Consider the following 20,546-nt stretch of genomic DNA (forward strand, 5'->3'; position numbering starts at 1 on the left):
CCCCCTTACAGAGCCAGAAACAAGAAGGTGGTCCGGAAAATCGGCGGCTGAAGACTTCTGTCTTCTCCAAGGTAGCGCACAGCACTGCAGCTGTGCGCCATTGCTCCTCATGCACACACCACACTGCGGTCACTGATGGGTGCAGGGCGCTGGGGGGGGGGCGCCCTGAGCAGCAATAATAACACCTTGGCTGGCAAAACTAACACCATATATAGCCCCAGAGGCTATATAGGTGTATATTAACCCCTGCCAGAAACGATAAAATAGCGGGAGAAAGCCCGCCGAAAAAGGGGCGGAGCCAACTCCCTCAGCACACTGGCGCCATTATTCCCTCACAGCTTCGCAGGAAGGAAGCTCCCTGGCTCTCCCCTGCAGTCCTGCACTACAGAAAGGGTAAAAAAGAGAGGGGGGGCACAATTTAGGCGCAGTATATATATATTATAGGCAGCTATAGGGGAAAACACTCTGTATAGTGATATCACTGTGTTATATAGCGCCCTGGTGTGTGCTGGCATACTCTCCCTCTGTCTCCCCAAAGGGCTTTGTGGGGTCCTGTCCTCTGTAAGAGCATTCCCTGTGTGTCTGCTGTGTGTCGGTATTGCTGTGTCGACATGTATGATGAGGATAATGATGTGGAGGCGGAGCAAATGCCTGTGAATGTGATGTCACCCCCTGCGGGGTCGACACCAGTGTGGATGGACTTATGGAAGGAATTACGTGACAGTGTCAGCTCCTTACATAAAAGGTTTGACGACATAGGACAGCCGGCTACTCAGCTTGTGCTTGTCCAAGCGTCTCAAATGTCATCAGGGGCTATAAAACGCCCGCTACCTCAGATGACAGATACAGATGTCGACACGGATACCGACTCCAGTGTCGACGATGATGAGACGAGTGTACCCTCCAATAGATCCACCCGTTATATGATTGAGGCTATGAAAAATGTTTTACACATTTCTGATGATACCCCAGGTACCACAAAAAAGGGTATTATGTTTGGTGAGAAAAAACTACCAGTAGTTTTTCCTGCATCTGACGAATTAAATGAGGTGTGTGAGGAAGCGTGGACTTCCCCAGATAAGAAATTGATCATTTCTAAACGGTTAATGGCTGCGTACCCTTTCCCGCCAGAGGATAGGTCACGCTGGGAAACACCCCCTAGGGTAGATAAAGCATTGACATGCTTATCAAAGAAGGTGGCACTACCGTCTCCGGATACAGCCGCCCTAAAAGAACCTGCTGATAGAAAGCTGGAAAGTACCCTTAAAGCTATATACACACACACTGGCATTATATTGAGACCCGCTATTGCATCAGCTTGGATGTGCAGTGCTGCTGCTGCGTGGTCAGACTCCCTGTCGGAAAACATTGATACCATGGATAGGGACAATATTTTGCTAACGATTGACCATATAAAAGACGCGGTCTTATACATGCGTGATGCACAGAGGGATATTTGCCGGCTGGCATAAAAAATAAGCGCTATGTCCATTGCCGCCAGACGGGAGTTATGGACTAGGCAATGGTCAGGTGATGCCGACTCCAAGCGGCACATGGAAGTTTTACCCTATAAAGGGGTGGAACTTTTTGGGGAAGGTCTTTCAGACCTCGTTTCCACAGCTACTGCTGGGAAATCGACTTTTTTGCCACAGGCTACCCCACAGCAAAAGAAAGCACCGTATTATCAGGTACAGTCCTTTCGGCCCCAGAAAAATAAGCGGGCTAGAGGCTCATCCTTTCTGCCGAGGGGCAGAGGAAGGGGGGAAAAAGCTGCAGCACACAGCTAGTTCCAAGGAGCAGAAGTCCTCCCCTGCGTCCGGTAAGTCCACAGCATGACGCTGGGGCTGCTCAGGCGGAATCGGGAACGGTGGGGGCACGTCTCAGGTTTTTCAGCACACAGTGGGCTCTCTCACAAGTGGATCCCTGGGTCCTTCAAGTAGTATCTCAGGGGTACAGGCTGGAATTCGAGACGTCTCCCCCCCGCCGTTTCCTAAAATCTGCCTTGCCGGCAACTCTCTCTGCCAGGGAGGCAGTGTTGGTGGCTATTCAAAAACTGTATTCACAGAAAGTGATCGTCAAGGTACCCCTCCTTCAGCAAGGAAAGGGTTACTACTCCACAATGTTTGTGGTACCGAAACCGGACGGTTCGGTGAGACCCATCTTAAATTTAAAAACCTTGAACACTTATATCAAAAGGTTCAAGTTCAAGATGGAATCGCTCAGGGCGGTTATTGCGAGCCTGGAGGAGGGGGATTACATGGTATCCCTGGACATCAAGGATGCGTACCTGCATGTCCCCATTTACCCTCCGCACCAGGAGTACCTCAGATTTGTGGTACAGGACTGTCACTATCAGTTCCAGACGCTGCTGTTCGGGTTATCCACGGCACCGAGGGTCTTTACCAAGGTAATGGCCGAAATGATGATACTCCTTCGCAAGAAGGGAGTTTTAATGATCCCGTACTTGGACGATCTCCTGATAAAGGCGAGGTCCAAAGAACAGTTGATAGTGGGGGTGGCACTTTCTCAGGAAGTGCTACAACAGCACGGCTGGATTCTAAACATTTCAAAGTCACAGCTGGTCCCGACGACACGTCTTCTGTTCCTGGGAATGATTCTGGACACAGACCAGAAAAGAGTGTTTCTTCCACTGGAAAAAGCCAAGGAATTGTCATCTCTGGTCAGAGACATCCTAAAACCAGGAAAAGTGTCGGTACATCAATGCACACGAGTCCTGGGAAAAATGGTAGCTTCGTACGAAGCAATTCCATTCGGAAGGTTCCACGCAAGGACGTTCCAGTGGGACCTGTTGGACAAATGGTCCGGGTCCCATCTCCAGATGCAACAGCGGATAACCCTATCGGCCAGAACCAGGGTGTCGCTGCTGTGGTGGCTGCAGAGGGCTCATCTACTAGAGGGCCGCAGATTCGGAATACAGGACTGGGTCCTGGTGACCACGGATGCCAGCCTTCGGGGCTGGGGGGCAGTCACAAAGGGAAGAAATTTCCAAGGACTGTGGTCAAATCAGGAGATTTCTCTTCACATAAATATTCTGGAGCTAAGGGCCATTTACAATGCCCTAAGCCAGGCAAGACCCCTGCTTCAAAACCAGCCGGTACTGATCCAGTCAGACAACATCACGGCGGTCGCCCATGTAAACAGACAGGGCGGCACGAGAAGCAGGATGGCGATGGCAGAAGCCACAAGGATTCTCAGATGGGCAGAGAATCATGTGTTAGCACTGACGGCAGTGTTCATTCCGGGAGTGGACAACTGGGAAGCAGACTTCCTCAGCAGGCACGACCTCCACCCGGGAGAATGGGGACTTCATCCAGAAGTCTTCCAAATGCTGGTCAACCGGTGGGAAAAACCCACCGGTTGACCAGCATTTGGAAGAGGTAGACATGATGGTGTCCCGCCTCAACAAGAAGTTGAAAAGATATTGCGCCCGGTCAAGAGACCCTCAGGCGATAGCGGTGGACGCTCTAGTGACACCATGGGTGTACCAGTCGGTTTATGTGTTTCCTCCTCTACCTCTCATACCCAAGGTACTGAGAATAATAAGAAGGCGAGGAGTGAAAACCATACTCGTGGTTCCGGATTGGCCAAGAAGAGCTTGGTACCCGGAACTTCAAGATGCTTACAGAGGACCCTTGGCCTCTGCCGCTCAGACAAGACCTGCTGCAGCAGGGACCCTGTCTGTTCCAAGACTTACCGCGGCTGCGTTTGACGGCATGGTGGTTGAACACCGGATCCTGAAGGAAAAGGGTATTCCGGAGGAAGTCATCCCTACCCTGATCAAAGACAGGAAGGATGTCACCGCAAGACATTATCACCGCATTTGGCGAAAATATGTTGCTTGGTGTGAGGCCATGAAGGCCCCGACGGAGGAATTTCAACTGGGTCGATTCCTGCACTTCCTGCAAGCAGGGGTGACGTTGGGCCTCAAATTGGGGTCCATAAAGGTCCAGATTTCGGCTCTGTCGATTTTCTTCCAAAAAGAACTGGCCGAAGTTCAGACTTTTGTCAAAGGAGTACTGCATATTCAGCCTCCTTTTGTGCCCCCAGTGGCACCTTGGGATCTCAATGTGGTTTTGGCATTCCTGAAATCACATTGGTTCGAACCACTTAAGACTGTGGATTTAAAATATCTCACGTGGAAAGTGGTCATGCTGTTGGCCTTGGCGTCGGCCAGGCGGGTTTCAGAATTGGCGGCTTTGTCTTGTAAAAGCCCTTATCTGATTTTCCATATGGATAGGGCAGAATTGAGGACTCGTCCTCAGTTTCTCCCAAAGGTGGTCTCAGCTTTTCACTTGAACCAACCTATTGTGGTGCCTGCGGCTACTAGGGACTTGGAGGATTCCAAGTTGCTGGACGTAGTCAGGGCCCTAAAAATGTATATTTCCAGGACGGCTGGAGTCAGAAAGACTGACTCGCTGTTTATCCTGTATGCACCCACCAAGCTGGGTGCTCCTGCTTCTAAGCAGTCTATTGCGCGCTGGATTTGGAGCACTATTCAGCTGGCGCATTCTGCGGTAGGCTTACCGCAGCCTAAATCTGTAAAAGCCCATTCCACACGGAAGGTGGGCTCATCTTGGGCGGCTGCCCGAGGGGTCTCGGCTTTACAACTTTGCCGAGCAGCTACTTGGTCGGGGGCAAACACGTTTGCAAAATTCTACAAATTTGATACCCTGGCTGAGGAGGACCTGGAATTCTCTCATTCGGTGCTGCAGAGTCATCCGCACTCTCCCGCCCGTTTGGGAGCTTTGGTATAATCCCCATGGTCCTTACGGAGTCCCCAGCATCCACTAGGACGTCAGAGAAAATAAGAATTTACTCACCGGTAATTCTATTTCTCGTAGTCCGTAGTGGATGCTGGGCGCCCATCCCAAGTGCGGATTGTCTGCAATACCTGTACATAGTTATTGTTACAAAAATCGGGTTTTGTTGTGAGCCATCTCTTCAGAGGCTCCATTTGTTATCATACTGTTAACCGGGGTTCCTATCACGTGTTATATGGTGTGATTGGTGTGGCTGGTATGAGTCTTACCCGGGATTCAAAAATCCTTCCTTATTGTGTCAGCTCTTCCGGGCACAGTTCCTAACTGAGGCTTGGAGGAGGGTCATAGGGGGAGGAGCCAGTGCACACCAGATAGTCCTAAATCTTTCTTTAGATGTGCCCAGTCTCCTGCGGAGCCGTTTATTCCCCATGGTCCTTACGGAGTCCCCAGCATCCACTACGGACTACGAGAAATAGAATTACCGGTGAGTAAATTCTTATTTTCTCTGACGTCCTAGTGGATGCTGGGAACTCCGAATGGACCATGGGGAATAGCGGCTCCGCAGGAGACTGGGCACAACTAAAGAAAGCTTTTAGGTCACCTGGTGTGCACTGGCTCCTCCCACTATGACCCTCCTCCAAGCCTCAGTTAGATTTTGTGCCCGGCCGAGGTTGGATGCACACTAGGGGCTCTCCTGAGCTTCTAAAAAGAAAGTATATAATTAGGTTTTTTATTTTACAGTGAGACCTGCTGGCAACAGGCTCACTGCAGCGAGGGACTAAGGGGAGAAGAAGCGAACCTACCTGCTTGCAGCTAGCTTGGGCTTCTTAGGCTACTGGACACCATTAGCTCCAGAGGGATCGACCGCATGGAACTGGCCTTGGTGTTCGGTCCCGGAGCCGCGCCGCCGTCCCCCTTACAGAGCCAGAAGCAAGAAGAGGTCCGGAAAATCGGCGGCAGAAGACATCAGTCTTCACCAAGGTAGCGCACAGCACTGCAGCTGTGCGCCATTGCTCCTCATACACACTTCACACTCCGGTCACTGAGGGTGCAGGGCGCTAGGGGGGGGCGCCCTGAGCAGCAATAAAAACACCTTGGCTGGGAAAAATACCACAATATATAGCCCCAGAGGCTATATATGTGATAATTACCCCTGCCAGAATCCATAAAAAAGCGGGAGAAAAGTCTGCGAAAAAGGGGCGGAGCTATCTCCTTCAGCACACTGGCGCCATTTCTCCCTCACAGCTCCGCTGGAAGGAAGCTCCCTGGCTCTCCCCTGCAGGCTACACTACAGAAAAGGGTAAAAAAGAGAGGGGGGGCACTAAATTTAGGCGCAGTATATATAACAGCAGCTATAGGGGACATAATTCAGTTAGTCCCTGCATTATATAGCGCTCTGGTGTGTGCTGGCATACTCTCACTCTGTCTCCCCAAAGGGCTTTTGTGGGTCCTGTCCTCTGTTAGAGCATTCCCTGTGTGTGTGCGGTGTGTCGGTACGGCTGTGTCGACATGTTTGATGAGGATAATGATGTGGAGGCGGAGCAGATGCCTATAGAAGGGATGTCACCCCCTGCGGGGCAGACACCTGAGTGGATGGACTTATGGATGGAATTGCGTGCACGTGTCGACTCCTTACACAAAAAATTTGACGACATGCCAAATGCGGGACAGCCGGCTTCTCAGCTCGTGCCTGTCCAGGCGTCTCAAAGGCCATCGGGGGCTCTAAAACGCCCGCTACCTCAGATGGCAGACGCGGATGTCGACACGGATACTGACACCAGTGTCGACGACGAGGAGTCTAGTCTAATGTCCACTAAGGCCATTCGTTGCATGATTGAAGCAATGAAAGAGGTGTTACAAATTTCTGATATAAACCCAGGTACCACTAAAAAGGGTATTATGTTTGGGGAGAAAAAACTACCCGTAGTTTTTCCCCCATCAGAAGAATTAAATGAAGTGTGTGAAGAAGCGTGGGCTTTCCCTGATCAAAGATTGGTAATCTCTAAGAAGTTACTAATGGCGTTCCCTTTCCCGCCAGAGGATAGGTCACGTTGGGAGACACCCCCTAGGGTGGATTATTCGCTCACACGTTTGTCTAAAAAGGTGGCACTACCGTCTCCGGATACGGCCGCCCTCAAGGAACCTGCTGATAGAAAGCAGGAGGCGATCCTGAAGTCTGTATATACACACTCAGGCATTATACTGAGATCAGCTATTGCGTCAGCATGGATGTACAGTGCTGCCGCTGCGTGGTCAGATTCCCTGTCAGAAAATATTGACACCCTAGACAGGGACACTATTCTGCTAACCATAGAGCATATAAAAGACTCAGTCTTATACATGAGAGATGCACAGAGGGAGATCTGCCGGCTGGCATCTAAAATAAGTGCATTGTCCATTTCTGCTAGGAGAGGCTTATGGACTCGCCAGTGGGCAGGGGATGCAGATTCAAAAAGGCACATGGAAGTTTTGCCTTATAAGGGTGAGGAGTTATTTGGGGATGGTCTCTCGGACCTAGTTTCCACAGCAACTGCTGGGAAGTCAGCATTTTTACCCCATGTTCCCTCACAGCCTAAAAAGGCGCCGTTTTATCAGGTACAGTCCTTTCGGACTCAGAAAAACAGGCGTGGAAAAGGCGGGTCCTTTCTGTCCAGAGGCAGAGGTAGGGGAAAAAGGCTGCAACAAACAGCAGGTTCCCAGGAGCAAAAGTCCTCCCCCGCTTCTTCCAAGTCCGCCGCATGACGGTGGGGCTCCACAGGCGGAGCCAGGTACGGTGGGGGGCCGCCTCAAAAATTTCAGCGATCAGTGGGCTCGCTCACAGGTGGATCCCTGGATCCTGCAAATAGTATCTCAAGGGTACAAACTGGAATTCGAGGCGTCTCCACCCCACCGGTTCCTAAAATCTGCCTTGCCGATTACTCCTTCAGACAGGGAGGCTGTGCTAGCGGCAATTCACAAGCTGTATTCCCAGCAGGTGATAATCAAGGTGCCCCTACTTCAACAAGGACGGGGTTACTATTCCACACTGTTTGTGGTACCGAAACCGGACGGTTCGGTGAGACCCATTTTAAATTTGAAATCCTTGAACACATACATAAAAAAATTCAAGTTCAAGATGGAATCGCTCAGGGCGGTTATTGCAAGCCTGGACGAGGGGGATTACATGGTATCCCTGGACATCAAGGATGCTTACCTGCATGTCCCCATTTACTATCCTCACCAGGAGTACCTCAGATTTTTGGTACAGGATTGCCATTACCAATTCCAGACGCTGCCGTTTGGCCTCTCCACGGCACCGAGGGTGTTTACCAAGGTAATGGCGGAAATGATGATACTCCTTCGAAGAAAGGGAGTTTTAATTATCCCGTACTTGGACGATCTCCTAATAAAGGCGAGGTCCAAGGAGCAGTTGTTGGTGGGAGTAGCACTATCTCAGGAGGTGCTACACCAGCACGGTTGGATTCTGAATATTCCAAAATCACAGCTGGTTCCGACGACACGTCTACTGTTCCTGGGTATGATTCTGGATACAGTCCAGAAAAAAGTGTTTCTCCCGGAGGAGAAAGCCAAGGAACTGTCATCTCTAGTCAGAGACCTCCTGAAACCAAAACAGGTATCGGTGCATCACTGCACGCGGGTCCTGGGAAATATGGTGGCTTCTTATGAAGCAATTCCTTTCGGCAGGTTCCATGCCAGAATCTTTCAGTGGGACCTGTTGGACCAATGGTCCGGATCGCATCTTCAGATGCATCGCCTAATAACCCTGTCTCCAAGAACCAGGGTGTCTCTGCTGTGGTGGCTGCAGAGTGCTCATCTTCTAGAGGGCCGCAGATTCGGCATACAGGACTGGGTCCTGGTGACCACGGATGCCAGCCTTCGAGGCTGGGGGGCAGTCACACAGGGAAGAAACTTCCAAGGACTATGGTCGAGTCAGGAGACTTCCCTACACATAAATATTCTGGAACTAAGGGCCATTTACAATGCCCTAAGTCAGGCAAAATCCCTGCTTCTACACCAGCCGGTACTGATCCAGTCAGACAACATCACGGCAGTCGCCCATGTAAATCGACAGGGCGGCACAAGAAGCAGGATGGCAATGGCAGAAGCCACAAGGATTCTCCGATGGGCGGAAAATCACGTACTAGCACTGTCAGCAGTGTTCATTTCGGGAGTGGACAACTGGGAAGCAGACTTTCTCAGCAGGCACGACCTCCACCCGGGAGAGTGGGGACTTCATCCAGAAGTCTTCACGCTGATTGTAAATCGATGGGAACGGCCACAGGTGGACAAAAACGAGGAGTAAGAACAATACTCGTGGTTCCGGATTGGCCAAGACGAGCGTGGTACCCGGAACTTCAAGAGATGATCTCAGAGGACCCATGGCCTCTGCCGCTCAGACAGGACCTGCTGCAGCAGGGGCCCTGTCTGTTCCAAGACTTACCGCGGCTGCGTTTGACGGCATGGCGGTTGAACGCCGGATCCTGAAGGAAAAGGGCATTCCGGAGGAAGTAATTCCTACGCTGATTAAAGCCAGGAAAGATGTAACTGCAAAGCATTATCACCGCATATGGCGGAAATATGTTGCTTGGTGTGAGGCCAAAAAGGCCCCAACAGAGGAATTTCAACTAGGTCGATTTCTGCAGGAGTGACTATGGGCCTGAAATTAGGCTCCATTAAGGTACAGATCTCGGCTCTGTCGATTTTCTTCCAGAAAGAACTAGCTTCACTACCTGAAGTTCAGACGTTTGTGAAAGGAGTGCTGCATATTCAACCCCCGTTTGTGCCTCCAGTGGCACCTTGGGATCTCAACGTGGTGTTGAGTTTCTTAAAATCACATTGGTTTGAGCCACTTAAAACCGTGGATCTAAAATATCTCACGTGGAAAGTGGTCATGTTATTGGCCTTGGCTTCAGCCAGGCGTGTGTCAGAATTGGCAGCTTTGTCATGTAAAAGTCCTTATCTGATTTTCCATATGGATAGGGCGGAATTGAGGACTCGTCCCCAGTTTCTCCCTAAGGTGGTATCAGCTTTTCACTTGAACCAACCTATTGTGGTGCCTGCGGCTACTAGGGACTTGGAGGATTCCAAGTTACTGGACGTAGTCAGGGCCTTGAAAATTTATGTTTCCAGGACGGCTAGAGTCAGGAAAACTGACTCGCTATTTATCCTGTATGCACCCAACAAACTGGGTGCTCCTGCTTCTAAGCAGACTATTGCTCGCTGGATTTGTAGCACAATTCAGCTGGCGCATTCTGCGGCTGGACTGCCGCATCCTAAATCAGTAAAAGCCCATTCCACAAGGAAGGTGGGCTCATCTTGGGCGGCTGCCCGAGGGGTCTCGGCTTTACAACTTTGCCGAGCTGCTACTTGGTCAGGGGCAAACACGTTTGCAAAATTCTACAAATTTGATACTCTGGCTGAGGAGGACCTTGAGTTCTCTCATTCGGTGCTGCAGAGTCATCCGCACTCTCCCGCCCGTTTGGGAGCTTTGGTATAATCCCCATGGTCCTTTGGAGTTCCCAGCATCCACTAGGACGTCAGAGAAAATAAGATTTTACTCACCGGTAAATCTATTTCTCGTAGTCCGTAGTGGATGCTGGGCGCCCATCCCAAGTGCGGATTGTCTGCAATACTTGTACATAGTTATTGTTAACTAAAGGGTTATTGTTGAGCCATCTGTTGAGAGGCTCAGTTGTTTTCATACTGTTAAACTGGGTATAGTATCACGAGTTATACGGTGTGATTGGTGTGGCTGGTAAGAGTCTTACCCGGGATTCAAAATCCTTCCTTATTATGTCAGCTCGTCCGGGCACAGTGTCCTAACTGAGGCTTGGAGGAGGGTCATAGTGGGAGGAGCCAGTGCACACCAGGTGACCTAAAAGCTTTCTTTAGTTGTGCCCAGTCTCCTGCGGAGCCGCTATTCCCCATGGTCCTTTCGGAGTTCCCAGCATCCACTACGGACTACGAGAAATAGATTTACCGGTGAGTAAAATCTTATTTTTCTCTAACGTCCTAGTGGATGCTGGGGATTCCGTAAGGACCATGGGGATTATACCAAAGCTCCCAAACGGGCGGGAGAGTGCGGATGACTCTGCAGCACCGAATGGGCAAACTCAAGGTCCTCCTCAGCCAGGGTATCAAACTTGTAGAACTTTGCAAATGTGTTTGAACCCGACCAAGTAGCAGCTCGGCAAAGCTGTAATGCCGAGACCCCTCGGGCAGCCGCCCAAGAAGAGCCCACCTTTCTCGTGGAATGGGCTTTCACTGATTTTGGATGCGGCAACCCAGCCGCAGAATGAGCCTGCTGAATTGTGCCACAGATCCAGCGAGCAATAGTTTGCTTTGAAGCAGGAGCACCCAGCTTGTTGGATGCATACAGGACAAACAGCGAGTCAGTCTTCCTGACTCCAGCCGTTCTGGTCACATAAATCTTCAAAGCCCGGACTACGTCAAGCAACTTGGAATCCTCCAAGCCACCAGTAGCCGCAGGCACCACAATAGGTTGGTTCAAATGAAAGGATGACACCACCTTTGGCAGAAATTGCGGACGAGTCCGCAATTCTTCCCTATCCATATGGAAAACCAGATAGGGGCTTTTACATGACAAAGCCGCCAATTCTGACACACGCCTAGCCGAAGCGAAGGCCAACAGCATGACCACTTTCCACGTGAGATACTTTAGCTCCACGGTCTTAAGTGGCTCACACCAGTGGGTTTTCAGGAAACTCACCACCACGTTAAGATCCCAAGGTGCCACTGGTGGCACAATAGGGGGCTGAATATGCAGCACTCCCTTAACAAACGTCTGAACCTCAGGCAGTGAAGCCAGTTCTTTTTGGAAGAAAATGGATAGGGCCGAAATCTGGACCTTTATGGACCCTAATTTCAGGCCCACAGTCACTCCTGACTGTAGGAAGTGCAGGAATCGACCCAGCTGGAATTCCTCTGTAGGGGCCTTCCTGGCCTCACACCAAGCAACATATTTTCGCCATATACGGTGATAATGCTTTGCTGTCACATCCGGCGTTCAACCGTCATGCCGTCAAACGCAGCCGCGGTAAGTCTTGGAACAGACAGGGCCCTTGTTGTAACAGGTCCTGTCTGAGAGGCAGAAGCCACGGGTCCTCTGTGAGCATTTCTTGCAATTCCGGGTACCAAGTCCTTCTTGGCCAATCCGGAACAATGAGTTTTGTTCTCACTCCTCTTTTTCTTACAATTCTCAGCACCTTTGGTATGAGAGGAAGAGGAGGAAACACATAGACCGACTGGAACACCCACGGTGTTACTAGTGCGTCCACAGCTATCGCCTGAGGTTCCCTTGACCAGGCGCAATATCTTTTTAGCTTTTTGTTGAGGCGGGACGCCATCATGTCCACCTGTGGCAGTTCCCATCGCTTTGCAATCTGTGTGAAGACTTCTTGATGAAGTCCCCACTCTCCCGGGTGGAGGTCGTGTCTGCTGAGGAAGTCTGCTTCCCAGTTGTCCACTCCCGGAATGAACACTGCTGACAGTGCTAGTACGTGATTCTCCGCCCAACGAAGAATCCTGGTGGCTTCTGCCATTGCCACCCTGCTTCTTGTTCCGCCCTGGCGGTTTACATGGGCCACTGCCGTGATGTTGTCTGACTGAATCAGCACTGGTTGGTTTTGAAGCAGTGGTTTCGCTTGACTCAGGGCGTTGTATACGGCCCTTAGTTCCAGGATATTGATGTGCAGACAAGTCTCCTGACTGGACCACAGCCCCTGGAAGTTTCTGCCTTGAGTGACTGCCCCCCATCCTCGGAGGCTTGCATCCATGGTCACCAGGACCCGTCCTGTATGCCGAACCTGCGGCCCTCGAGGAGGTGAGCACTTTGCAGCCACCACAGAAGATACACCCTGGCACTGGGGGAAAGGGTGATCAGCCAATGCATCTGAAGATGCGATCCGGACCACTTGTCCAACAGATCCCACTGAAAGATCCTCGCATGGAACCTGCCGAAGGGAATGGCTTTGTATGACGCCACCATCTTTCCCAGGACACGCGTGCAGTGATGCACCGATACCTGTTTTGGTTTTAGGAGGCCTCTGACCAGAGTCACGAGCTCCTGGGCCTTCTCCTCCGGGAGAAACACCCTTTTCTGGTTTGTGTCCAGGATCATGCCCAGGAAGGGCAGACAAGTCGTAGGAATCAGCTGCGACTTTGGAATATTCAGAATCCAGCCGTGCTGTTGCAACACTTCCTGAGAGAGTGCTACGCTGATCAGCAACCACTCCCTGGACCTCGCCTTTATGAGGAGATCGTCCAAGTATGGGATAATCGTAACCCCTTGCTTCCGAAGGAGCACCATCATTTCCGCCATCACCTTGGTAAATATTCTCGGTGCCGTGGACAGGCCAAACGGCAACGTCTGGAATTGGTAATGACAGTCCTGTACCACAAACCTGAGGTACTCCTGATGAGGTGGATAAATGGGGACATGCAAGTACGCATCCTTGATGTCCAGAGACACCATAAAATCCCCCTCTTCCAGGCTTGCAATGACCGCTCTGAGCGATTCCATTTTGAACTTGAATCTTTTCAGATAAATGTTCAGGGATTTTAAATTCAATATGGGTCTGACCGAACCGTCCGGTTTCGGTACCACAAACATTGTGGAATAGTATCCTCTTCCTTGTTGAAGGAGGAGAACCTTTACCACCACCTGCTGGAGATATAACTTGTGAATTGTCGCTAACACTACTTCCCTTTCTATGGGGGAAGCTGGCAGGGCCGATTTGAGGTAACGGTGAGGGGGCATCACTTCGAATTCCAGCTTGTATCCCTGAGACACAATCTGTATAGCCCATGGATCCACCTGTGAGCGAACCCACTGGAGGCTGAAATTTCGGAGACGCGCCCCCCACCGCTCCTGGCTCCTGTGGAGCCCCAGCGTCATGCGGTGGATTTAGTGGAAGCCGGGGAGGACTTCTGTTCCTGGGAACTAGCTGTGTTGTGCAGCTTCTTTCCTCTACCCCTGCCTCTGGCCAGAAAGGACGCACCTCTGACCTTCTTGCTTCTCTGTGATCGAAAGGACTGCATTTGGTAATACGGTGCTTTCTTAGGCTGTGAGGGAATATATGGCAAAAAGTTTGACTTCCCAGCCGTAGCTGTGGAAACTAGGTCCGAGAGACCGTCTCCAAACAATTCCTCACCCTTGTAAGGTAACACCTCCATGTGCTTTTTGGAGTCGGCATCACCTGTCCATTGCCGAGTCCACAGGACCCTTCTGGCAGAAATTGACATTGCATTTATTCTAGAGCCCAGTAGGCAAATGTCCCTCTGGACATCCCTCATATATAGGACAGCGTCTTTTATATGCCCCAGGGTCAGTAAAATGGTATCCTTGTCTAAGATATCCATTTCCTCAGACAGATTATCCGTCCATGCTGCTACAGCACTACACATCCAGGCCGACGCAATAGCCGGCCTCAGTATAGTACCTGAGTGTGCATAAACAGACTTCAGGATACTTTCCTGCTTCCTATCTGCAGGATCCTTTAGGGCGGCCGTATCCTGTGACGGCAGGGCCACCTTTTTAGATAAGCGTGTCAGAGCTTTATCTACCCTAGGGGAGGATTCCCAGCGCATCCTGTCCGTTGGCGGGAAAGGGTACGCCATAAGTAACCTTTTGGAAGTCAGCACTTTCTTATCGGGGTAATCCCATGCTTTTTCACATAATTAATTTAACTCATGTGAAGGGGGAAAAGTCACCTCTTGCTTTTTCTCCCCATACATATATACCCTTTTGTCAGGGACAGAGTTTTCCTCCGGTATGTGCAATACATCCTTCATTGCTATAATCATATATTGGATGGCTTTAGTAATTTTAGGCTGCAACTTTGCCTCATCGTCATCGACACTGGAGTCAGAATCTGTGTCGACATCTGTGTCAACCAACTGGGATAGTGGGCGCTTTTGAGACCCTGACGGCCTCTGAGCTGCAGAATCAGACACGGGTTGAGACCCTGACTGATTATCCAACCTTTTATGCAAGGAGCTTACATTATCATTTAACACCTTCCACATATTTATCCAATCAGGTGTCGGCGCCGTCGGCGGCGACACCACAGTCACTTGCACTTGTTCTGCCTCCACGTAACCGTCCTCGTCAAACATGTCGACACAAACGTACCGACACACCGCACACACACAGGGAATGCTCTAATTGAGGACAGGACCCCACAAGGCCTTTTGGGGAGAGAGAGAGAGAGAGAGAGAGAGAGAGAATTTCCCAGCACACACCCCAGCGCTATATAACCCAGGGATTACACAGTAACTTAGTGTTTACCCAGTAGCTGCTGTTTATGATAATTTTGCGCCTAAATTTATGTGCCCCCCCTCTCTTTTTACCCTTTTTCTACCTTGATACTGCAGGGGAGAGCCTGGGGAGCTTCCTCTCAGCGGAGCTGTGAAGAGAAAATGGCGCTGGTTAGTGCTGAGGAAGAAGGCCCCGCCCCCTCAGCTGCGGGCTTCAGTCCCGGGTCTGTGTAATAAAATGGCGGGGGCTCGTACATATATACAGTGCCCAGCTGTATTTATGTGTCTTTTTGCCAAGAGGTATCCTAATTGCTGCCCAGGGCGCCCCCCCCTGCGCCCTGCACCCTACAGTGACCGGAGTGTGTGGGTTGTGTGGGCGCAATGGCGCACAGCTGCAGTGCTGTGCGCTACCTCATGTGAAGACAGGAGTCTTCTGCCGCCGATTTCGATATTTTCTTGCTTCTGCCGGCTTCTGACTTCTGGCTCTGCGAGGGGGACGGCGGCGCGGCTCCGGGAACGGACGATAAGGTCAGGTCCTGTGTTCGATCCCTCTGGAGCTAATGGTGTCCAGTAGCCTAAAAAGCGCAACCTAGCCGCAGTTAGTAGGTTTGCTTCTCTCCCCTCAGTCCCACGTAGCAGAGAGTCTGTTGCCAGCAGAAGCTCTCTGAAAATAAAAAAACCTAACTAAAATACTTTCTTATTAGCAAGCTCAGGAGAGCTCACTAAAAGCACCCAGCTCTGGCCGGGCACAGATTCTAACTGAGGTCTGGAGGAGGGGCATAGAGGGAGGAGCCAGTGCACACCAGGTAGTACTAAATCTTTCTTTAGAGTGCCCAGTCTCCTGCGGAGCCCGTCTATTCCCCATGGTCCTTACGGAGTCCCCAGCATCCACTAGGACGTTAGAGAAAATACTTTTACTTACACACAAGGCTATTAACCATACTACACCAATATACATCTCTTCTCTTATCTCAAAATATCTCCCAACCTGTCCCCTTCGCTCTTCACAAGATCTACGTCTCTCATCCACACTCATGACTTGCTCCCATGCACAACTGCAGGACTTTCTTTGGGCTGCACCCACTCTGTGGAATGCCCTACCATGTACAATAAGACTCTCCTCTAGTCTCCAAACCTTCAAGTGTTCCCTGAAATCTCACCTCTTCAGACAAGCCTATCAAATTCCAGAACCACTCACATAACCTTCATAAGCTTTCCTATCCAATTATATCACCACTGTACAGTCCACACATATCCTCCACATATTTTCTCTTTCTTCACTTTCCCATCCTCCTGACCCTGGTTCATCATTGTTGTGATGTGATATCATGCAGCCCACCAAGAACCTTTGCAATCTGGTGGACAACTATGCAATAGATAGCACCTATCCTTTTGTATCAAAGCCTATTTTCCCATAGATTGTAAGCTTGCGAGCAGGGCCTTCCTACCTCTGTTTGTTATTACCCAGTTTTGTCTTATCATTGTGTCCAGTTGTAAAACGCAACGGAATTTGCTGCACTATATAAGAAACTGTTAATAAATAATAAATATAGGCCAACAAGATACCCCTGTCGGCTCTATGTTACTTTATCTGGGTTGTGGGCAGGGGAGGACGGCACGGGCGCCTTAAAAGTTGCACTTAGACGGTAGAGCAGCTTTAATTAAAATTTATCATGATTAATTCATAGAACTCTGCCATTTTTATTATTTTATTATACCATTAATGACAGATCTTGTTTCTGCACCTTACACAGATCCAAGGGGAAGTATAGTCAATTAAATTTAATTCAAAATATGATTACATTTAATAGTAAAGACTGAAGCAGATGGAAAACTAAGGGAGATTGTTAAAATGTCTAAAGGGGTAATTCAGACCTGATCGCTCACTAGCGTTTTTTGCAGCGCTGCAATCAGGTCAGAACTGCGTATGCACCGCGATGCGCAGGCGCGTCGCACAGGTACAAAGCGGATTGTTGCTGTGGGATGGGTTTTACAAAGAATCCATTCGCACAGCCGATCATACGGTGATTGACAGGAAGAAGCCAGTTGTGGGTGGAAACCGACCGTTTTCTGGTAGTGGTTGGGGAAATGTAGGTGTGTCCAAGCGTTCGCAGGGCGGGTGTCTGACGTCAATTCTGGCCCGGACAGGCTGAAGTGATCGCAGTGGCTTAGTAAGTCCTGGGCAACTCAGAAACTGCACAACGGTTTTTTGTACCGCTCGGCTACACATGCGTTCGCACACTTGCAAAGCTAAAATACACTTCCCTGTAGGCGGCGACTATCTGTTCGCTGGACTGCAAAAGAATGCTAGCGAGCGATCAACTCTGAATGAGGGCCTAAATGTAGAAGGAAGGACTCAACATGCATGTTACTCTGAGTATACTAACACACTGTAATAAAAGCCATCTGACCCAGGACAATGTGATTTGCAGCAAATCCAGGAAGGTGGCCTACTCTCCAGGAATCCGGGAGGAGTACCTGAGAATCAGGAGTCTCCCGTACAGTCCAGGAAAGTAGGAGGGTGCTCAAACCTAGACATGATTCCAGTAGACTAATGAACGAGAGAAAGTGGCGCTCTCGGCAGGATCAGGGAGTCTCCAGATAATCATTAGATTTGTGAGATACACGACTATAAAGTAGGCTGGTGAATGAGCTCAGTGATTACTTAAAATACGGAGGTTACTCATTCCCTTCAGTTCCTTTACAGTCGCTTGCAGCTTTGTGAGATGATTGCCATTGAGCATCAGGGTGTGCAATGAGGTTAAATGCTTAAGAGAACCTGGAATCGAGAAAAATGCAAACATTACCAGTAGCAGTTATAATAATCCATCAGTAACTAAAGAATGAAATCAATAAATGTGACAAGTCAGAAGGATGTTCTCCACATATATAGTACTATCCAAGCTCCTCCTATCTAAAGCTGCATACACATGGTATGATTCTAGATAACGAGATGGACTATATAGTCTATATCAGGGCTGTCCAAACCGGTCCTCGAGATCTACTGACAGTTCATGTTTTCCAGGCCTCCTGGAGATCTGTAGAATTGTCAGTTAGGAATGAATGCAGCACATCTTAATTAGTAATGACTACACCTGTGCACCAGCTAGGTGGTCTGGAAAATGTGTACTGTTGGTAGATCTCGAGGACTGGTTTGCCAGCCCTGGTCTATCTCATAGGTTCTCAAACTCGGTCCTCAGGTCCCCACACAGTGGCGCACCCAGGGGGGGTTTCCGGGCACCCAGAAACCCCCCTCCACCAAAAAAAATTGTTTTTATTTTTTTTTTAGCTGCATGAGTATTATTAATGGCTATCTAGCGTCCTCTGCACCACAAAAATATTCTTCTGATGAAGCTGCTGATGATTATAGGCGGATAAATGCATAAAGAAGTACACATCTGGTGTTGCTGTGTTCTGCACTTTAAAGTCTGCTGCCTAGTGGACGAAGGATACTCTTCATTAAACGCTGCTCGGCTGGAGTGGGTGAGATCAATATGGGAGTGTGCCGCTAATTGTCCACGCCAACTTTGGAGCGCTTACCTGGGGACTGCATTTTGATCCATGACTTTGTCTCAGTTGGACCTATTCAATCCAAGGTCATATTAAATATTCCTATAAGGGTCCCCAATAAATACTCAAGGAAACCAGCTTTAATTATTGGCAGGATTCAGCAGAGACAGAGAGTGATTGTCTCATTTCAGTAACATACGAGAGACTGTCCATCATCAGCTACATTCTTTGCTATATGTAGCTATAAAAGTGTTTGGGAACTGTTACAATATTGGCAACAATTGCTTCCTTATGAGTTATATTGAAAGAGAAAGTAGAATTATTGGTATTAAGTGTTGAAGCATGCATGCTTATTATAAATGATTTTATTAATGTGATTGTGTATACAAAACACCGGCCGTGTGTATTAAGTGCTTAATTAAATATTTTTATTTTTGTTTTGGATAAATGTATTTCATTCTGGGACAGCAGCGCTTTACATAATTTTTGTGGTGTATGTTAAAATCTTTAAGGATTAAGTGGTCCCTTCTTTAGAGCTGCAGCTATCTCAGAGTTAAATTAGAAATATAGAATCTTACAGAGAAATTTGGTCAACGCCCGAGTGTGTATGTTCTCCACCACGAAAGTGGAAAAAAGGGGAACACGGCACATTTATTTATTTATTTTGCATCTTAGTGTCCTCTGCAGCATGCTGTCTTCCTGGTGGCACTTGTAATTGCTTAATAAAAGTTTACTTTATTTTAATTATAGTACATATATATCCATGTGCATACATATATACACATGTATATACATACATATAAACACACACACACACACACACACACACACACACACACACATGATATATATACATGTGTGTATATATATATATATATATATGTGTGTGTGTACTGTATATATAGATATATATATATATATATATATGTAGATATGTATATATGTGTGTATATGTATATATATATATATATGTATATATACAAAGACACACTAGTTTTACGGAACCAGCATATACTGGGTCACCTCAGTCCCCACCCCCGTGCTTGGCTCCGCCCAGTTCTGGAAACCCCCCCTTGAAAATCCTGCGTTTGCCACTGCCCACACAGTGCATGTTTTACAGGTCTCCTCACAGAATCGCAAGTGAAATAATTAGCTCCACCTGTGGACCTTTTAAAATGTGTCAGTGAGTAATTAATACACCTGTGCACCTGCTGGGTTACCTGCAAAACATGCACTGTGTGGGCTCCTGAGGACCGAGTTTGAGAACCTGTGCTCTATATCATTAGAAAAAGTAGTGCATACAGGGGGTCATTCCGAGTTGATCGTAGCTATGCTAAATTTAGCACAGCTACGATCATTTACACGCGGGGGGACGCCCAGCACAGGGCTAGTCCGCCACGCATGTCAGTGCCGCCCCCCCCCCCCCCCCCCCGCACAAATACAAAAGCATTGCAATGCTTTTGTATTACTGGAGTTGTTCGACGCTGCCGCTGGCCGCAGCAGCTGCGCGAGACGTCACGCAGCTGCCGCACCCCCCCCCCCCCCCCCCCAGCGGTCCGCACCCCCTAAACGGCGGCTTAACACCACTGGTCAGCCCGCTCCCGCCCAGCGACCGCCTCTGTCTCAGAGGCGATCGCTAGGCAACGGCGACTGCCATGCGCCGGCGCAGTTCCGACCCGATCACTGCGCTGCGACAAACTGCAGCGATCGATCGGGTCGGAATGACCCCCATTGTGCCGTGTGTACAGAACCAACGATGAACGATGCGCGCTCCCGCATATCGTTGTCGTTGGAAAATATAGACTGTCCCAACCCCTCCTAACATTCCAGCCCACTCAATAGCCAAAATCGTTCAAAGCTAAAATCGTTGAGTTTGTATACTATAGTCAGTATCGTTGGTTCTAGACTCCAGGAGCTTCAAGGGAAATCGTTAAGCTAAAATCGTTCACAGCCAGAATCGCACTGTGTGTAGGCCTC

The 20,546-nt window shown here is 49.3% G+C and overlaps 1 protein-coding gene across 1 annotated transcript in view; it reads right to left on the minus strand.

The window, feature by feature from the left end:
* Positions 1-20,546, minus strand: part of LRRC72 (leucine rich repeat containing 72) — a 98,077-nt gene that overhangs the window by 13,306 nt on the left and 64,225 nt on the right. The window contains exon 5 of the mRNA XM_063924414.1: positions 17,725-17,838. Coding sequence (XP_063780484.1) covers positions 17,725-17,838 — 114 coding nt within the window. The remainder of the gene's footprint in view (positions 1-17,724; positions 17,839-20,546) is intronic.

This window comes from Pseudophryne corroboree, chromosome 5, assembly GCF_028390025.1.
Source record: "Pseudophryne corroboree isolate aPseCor3 chromosome 5, aPseCor3.hap2, whole genome shotgun sequence".
In the NCBI taxonomy this organism is placed as follows: domain Eukaryota; kingdom Metazoa; phylum Chordata; class Amphibia; order Anura; family Myobatrachidae; genus Pseudophryne; species Pseudophryne corroboree.